General features: G+C 38.3%; 2 protein-coding genes across 5 annotated transcripts in view; one reads left to right on the forward strand and one right to left on the reverse strand.

Moving 5' to 3' along the window:
- Window positions 1–865: 865 nt before the first annotated feature.
- Window positions 866–4,517, reverse strand: nkiras2 (NFKB inhibitor interacting Ras-like 2). 4 transcript variants are annotated; one of them, XM_005726092.1, is made up of 4 exons: window positions 4,458–4,517; window positions 3,900–4,022; window positions 3,261–3,502; window positions 866–2,363 (listed from the first exon to the last, which is right to left on the reverse strand). In XM_005726092.1, the coding sequence occupies exons 2-4, from the start codon at window positions 3,991–3,993 to the stop codon at window positions 2,121–2,123; spliced, it is 579 nt and encodes a 192-aa protein (XP_005726149.1). In that variant the 5' UTR covers window positions 3,994–4,022; window positions 4,458–4,517; the 3' UTR covers window positions 866–2,120. The 4 variants fall into 4 exon arrangements, with proteins under 4 accessions (XP_005726149.1, XP_013764522.1, XP_005726151.1 ...); XM_013909068.1 differs by having other exon boundaries at window positions 3,900–4,054; window positions 4,458–4,490; XM_005726094.1 differs by lacking the exon at window positions 4,458–4,517 and adding an exon at window positions 4,387–4,447.
- dnajc7 (DnaJ (Hsp40) homolog, subfamily C, member 7) overlaps window positions 4,486–5,738 on the forward strand; it is a 6,193-nt gene continuing 4,940 nt past the window's right edge. Inside the window, exons 1-3 of the mRNA XM_005726091.2 lie at window positions 4,486–4,611; window positions 5,345–5,433; window positions 5,575–5,699. Coding sequence (XP_005726148.2) covers window positions 4,538–4,611; window positions 5,345–5,433; window positions 5,575–5,699 — 288 coding nt within the window. The 5' untranslated portion in view covers window positions 4,486–4,537. The remainder of the gene's footprint in view (window positions 4,612–5,344; window positions 5,434–5,574; window positions 5,700–5,738) is intronic.

The raw sequence follows: 5,738 nt of genomic DNA on the forward strand, positions 1-5,738 counted from the left end.
TTAGAACTGAAGAAGCTTCTCGGATGAGAGGTGAAACGTCTTCAAGCAACTTAAAGAAGTCCAGACGCTTTTCTTTGCAAGCTCCTTTGACTAATCCCTTACTTTACTCATTATTTGAAAAAGTAATCAGATTACAGTAACGCGTTACTGCCCATCTCTGGTCTTAAGTGCTTGAGTTGAAGGGAGCTGCATTTTTTAAGCTTCTCCAAGCAGGCTCACCTCTCATCTAAAAAGTCTCTCCAGTTCTAAAAGCCCACAGTCACATTGATAATCATTGACCCACCCTGTCACTCACATTTAAGTCCACCAGCTCTAAGGCACTCTCGAGAGGCGTTTCAACCCACACTCATGTAACCTAAAGGACTCCAATTAGAGGTGAAACATCTTAAAGGCGTGCGCAATTAATTTTCCTAAGGGGCCACATGAGAAACTGGGACTGTTGTGGAGGGCCACCCACATCACTCGTGGTCCTTCAAATGCCATGAGTCTATTTTCAAGCGTGTGAAGACAACAAACATGTTTTAACTGATATTAGATGTGACTTGTGATAATCGATTAGTTACAGTTGAAAGTCAAATGAAAGTAGGGTCTTTTTACAAAACCATGTGAAAAATCCTGTTTAACCACAAGATCAGAGACTTCTGCAATAAAATAAGTGACAGCAGAGGTTGGTTTTACTCAAAATTTCTAAATCAGATTAAATCTTCAGTCTTCAATTCCAGCTTCTGTTTTTTGAGTTTTACATCTTACTGACACAATTTTGTAAATAGAAAAGTAGAAATAAGAAGAACGGTGCAGAAAATAGCAAACAGAAAAATAGAATGACACCTGTTCTATGTTGAATCACCTAACCCACAACCACAAATTCTAATTAGGCACAGTCAAAGGCTTTAATCTGTTTACAAAACATGCAAACATCTCAAAAAAGCACATTTTCAGGATATTTATACATAAAGGTTAATCTTCACAAGAAAAAAAAGCTGCATGATATAGTGTTGACAGACCCTGGAACTGACAAATTTTCACATTTCCCCATTTTAGTGAAACTAACATTAAAAGCTGCTCATACATGACTTCATGCTACACCAGTCCAGTGATAGGTTCTACTTTACACCTCAGAAGAAAAAAAACCCCAATACACCGATTTCATCAGTGACGAATGAATCGTGTTGACATTGAAATGGAATTTAACTAAATCGAGTGTTCTCTTTTACATGCAACAAGAAAAAGTAGCACTTCAGCCTGCAGAAACACTGAAATATCATCTGACCATCTTGTAGTCAGACTCGTCACACCCGTACAGAAAGCTAAATGTGATAAAGAATCTGAGTGATTCACGTGACAATATTAAACAGTAAATCTCAGCAACAAACGTGTAAGGTGTAACAAATCTCCACATCAACAGACAGGACAGTTTATGTACAATATAAATAATGCATCTATGAAACCCTATCAGTCATCATTCCTTTTCCAATATGATATTCAGCATTTGTGTGATGCAGTTATTGGGTAACATTTGAAACTGCTGCCATTTTTGGTTCAGTCCGTGTATACATTTAGTGCACAGGTTTACCAAAAGAAAAAAAAAGTAGCCAGTGTACAAACTATGTGTAAGGTCCTTCGTCATCATTACAGTGAGCCTCAAGTGACTATGATAGCTTAAATCTCTGGAATCTCAAATATAAACTGAGATCAAAATGATGATTGTCAGTAGATCAAGAGCTACAGTATGTAGCTCTAAATCACACAGTCTATCGCACATGTTTATCAATGCAGGTGAAACAGTTTGAACATTTTTCTACCTGGAAAAAATGGGAATTATTTGAGAACGGGAAATGTGATACATATACAGATGACAGAGACATAAAGAATTTACAAAAATCATAATTAGTTAAGAATTTTGTTTTTAACAAATATGAAATGCAGGTGTTTTATTAATATTAACAGTGCTCTCTGTTTACAAAGATCCATACAATCATCCTGCCTTCCTTCTCAACATAATTTCTCTGCCTTCTCAAATTTTTACTAAGTCAATCCTTCATGTTGATAAAATATATATGTTTTAATAAAACAGGGTTCCCTTTAACATGCCTCCCCTTTCAAAAGCTGTTTCGGATATTTTAGCTATCTGTTGAACCACTGCCCTTATTCTTATTGCGGCTGAGAGGGAAAGTGGACTTGCTCTGTGGCTGGGTCATTTTGCTGGCGAGGTAGACAAAGGGCTCAATGAGTGTACGTCGGTCCACTACAGACACCTCCCACAGACGCACCTTCTCATTCTTCGCCCAATTCTGGGCCACGTTCAAGTCAACTCTCCTCTCTTCCTGCTTGTCCAGTTTATTACCCAGCACAACAATGGTTACCTATAGATCAGATTATCAAGTTAGTTCCACATTAGTCACTCTACAACTCTTCACATTGTGCTTCATGACAGCTGCTGTGGCTTCAGATACAGCAGATTGTCTGGTGAGAATTAAATATGACTGGGAGGAAACAATATTCAAATAAATAATTTAGAAATATCATCCCAGGACATAGGGCAGATGAATCAATATCTGGCATCTCTGGCTTGCTTGCTTCTTTAATATCCCAGAGACCTGTATCAGGCCCAAAAAGCTCTCAAACTGCTGTGTCATGAATTTACAAAGACTTGGCATCCCTCTTTAAGTGCACATTAATGAAACATGACCCCCAAAGCAAGGCTGCATACTGGTGCAGAATATTCTGAAGCTTTATGTATTCTATATTGTACTGTTTTTATCCATCCTTTTTCTTTCCCTTATCCAATTTAGGGGACAGCCTGGACAGGCCCTCAGTTTAACGCAAGGCAAATAGAGAGATAAACAACCAGTCACACTCACATTTACACATAATGGCAATTTAGAATCACCAATTAACCTAACTCGTGCATGTCTTTGGACTGTGGGAAACTAGACAACCCAGAAAGAACCCAAGCAAAGATGGGCACACAGAAAGGCTGGTGGATTAAAACCTAAGACCTCCTTACTGTGAAGCAACCGTGCTAATCACTACACCACCTATACTAAACCTTTTTTATGTATATCCATTTATTAAAAAATAGTGATATATTAGATATCACATATATTAGATGAGCCACACTTTGAGCAGAATATTTATGAGGTTTTTAATAAACATAACTTCTTCTAATCTGAAATTACTACAACAGAACAAGTAACTGTGAGGTGTACCAATCAAAACCCATGCCCTCACTATACACATTAATTGTATTTACTGCTTACCTCTTTCTTGTCTCTGTGGCGATCAATGTCTTTCTTAAGGGCCTCCATTCGTTTAAAGGACTCTTTACTATCAATGCTGTAGACTAGTACGAAGCCATCAGCAAAAGTGTAGTAATGTCGGGGAAACTCCATCCCATCCCGGAGTCCACGGGTGTCATAGAAGCGCACCTGCTCTCGTGTGCCACGGTCAGTTTCTATGGAGCCAATATAGATATCCTCAAGGGTCTCCATTGGCTCTGAACCTACCAAGAAATAAACAAAGGTGGACACAAATGATGTGATATGCTGCACAAATATTAAGATGACAACATGCGAGTCTTAGATGTTATAAACTTTTAATACAACTGTTATATACTGTTAACTCACCAATCGTTGAGTTAATTCATTTAAACTTTATATAGCACCAAATCAATTTTGCTACGTTTTAATCACGATTTCAGTTACGATTACATACTGTCACATTAGTTATAAATAACTAATGGACGACAGAGAGAATACTCACTCAATAACATCAACACTACTGCAAGTCGACAACAAATTATACTATGCTTTGTTGCGATCACTCGGGGATAAACCACATTGACCATACATCATTTGACTCATTGAGGTAATATATGATAATGTAGAGAAGCGACATACCTGCAACATGATTGGCATACAGTAGTTGTTCTAACACAGCCGTTTTTCCTACTGCGGCTTGACCACAAACCACCACTTTACAGCTTTTACCCATGACGGTTTCTCACTCTCCAGTCCGAAAATCTGTTTAGGACAGAAGAAACAAAAAACAAAAACTACCCAATTGATCAAAGCCATTACTTAGAAACAATGCAAAACACAACAACACAGTACGCCTTATTTGGTTTCCTTTGTAGATAAACTGTGCTACTATGCACACTAGCTAACTTACAAGTTAGAAGAGCCCACTGGCAAAAAAACCCCTTTTATCTGGTATAGTTATTTTAAGTTTTTGCGTCGCAAACGATAGCTAATTTGGAGACGTTTGTACAGAAAATAGCTTAGCATTAGCTTCGGGAAGACACAAAACCACTATATCACAAAACCAGCCATTAATGTTGCCTGTATATGACAAATTCTAGTAAAACGTGTCTTCAAAAATACACACGCTGATACTTCTGGTTATTTTGCCGACATTTATTTGCTAATTGTCATAATTTCGCTTGAGAAAACCCTTACCTTCCCAAATGTGCTACTTCCTGTTTATGTTGTACGTAACGACTGCAGTATGTAGCCCCGCCTTTCTCATTGACGGCAAAATGGCGACGGAGAGCTGTGATGCTGTGAACATGGACCCTGACATGGAACTGCTCAGCGATGAAGAATTAGAAAGGTGGTGGAAATTACAGCTATGTTGTCAGCGAATGAAAAACGCGTATATCAAAGTCTTTTATTGATATGTGTGCTCAAAAGCCTCCGTCGTGTTAATTTTCTTGTCGCAACATGAGAGCTTACCAGCGCGCTACCGCTAACAGTTTAGCTAAATTTGGCCCTGGAAAGCATCTAGCTCGGTTGCCTTCCACTTTAGCTAGCCCTTGTGTTGGATTTCTGGGTTTCGTTCACAGTAACGTATGTAAGTTGGTGGTTAATCGTTAAGTGTGAAAGTTGATCGGAGTTAAGAGTTTTGCTTTCACATCCCAGAGATGACCAAAGCTGGCTAATTACTTAATGGCACCATTCAGTTAATGAGTGTTCGTGATGTGAAGTATGACAGGCCTCCAAAAAAAGTAACGGCAGTAGCCCTTCAGGATGGTGTCATATGTTCCTGGCTCAGTCTCATTGCTGCGTGTTGGCTGGGAATACGTGCACTCTGTCCTGCTAGTTTGACTTGTTCTATGTTTAGCTAACTCAGTCCAGCAAACTGTCAAATGCACATTGTGTCATTCTTTCTTTACTCGAAAACATGAATATGAAAAAAAGTAATTACCTACCTCTAGTCAAGAAACAATTCAGCAAGTCTACCTCTACTTATCTTACCACCTGTCATGTGTTTTTCTCTTCTCACTTGTTTTAGATTTGCCTGCAAGCTTTATTTGATTTCTTTCTTTTTGTCCATTTCTACACAGGGAAGCAGAGAGCTTCAAAGAACAAGGCAATGCTTTTTATGTCAAGAAGGATTATGCAGAAGCATTCAATTATTACACCAAGGCCATTGGTAATTCTTTCTAAACAATTTCAGTATATATTTCTGTGGATAGAAGCTATGCTAATTTCTCATGTGGACGAGAATTTAACATTTGGATCCAACATGTCCCTGGTAGAATATTAATAATTTTTTCTTAATTTAACATAACAGATATGTGCCCAAAGAATGCAAGTTACTATGGAAATCGGGCAGCGACACTAATGATGTTGTGCCGGTATAGAGACGCTCTAGAGGATTGCCAGCAAGCAGTACGACTAGACAACACCTTCATCAAGGTGGGTTGAAGAATTAAAGAAATTTCATATATATATATA

The sequence above is a fragment of the Pundamilia nyererei genome, unplaced genomic scaffold, assembly GCF_000239375.1.
Source record: "Pundamilia nyererei isolate P.nyererei 1_Seehausen unplaced genomic scaffold, PunNye1.0 scaffold00018, whole genome shotgun sequence".
Classification (NCBI taxonomy): domain Eukaryota; kingdom Metazoa; phylum Chordata; class Actinopteri; order Cichliformes; family Cichlidae; genus Pundamilia; species Pundamilia nyererei.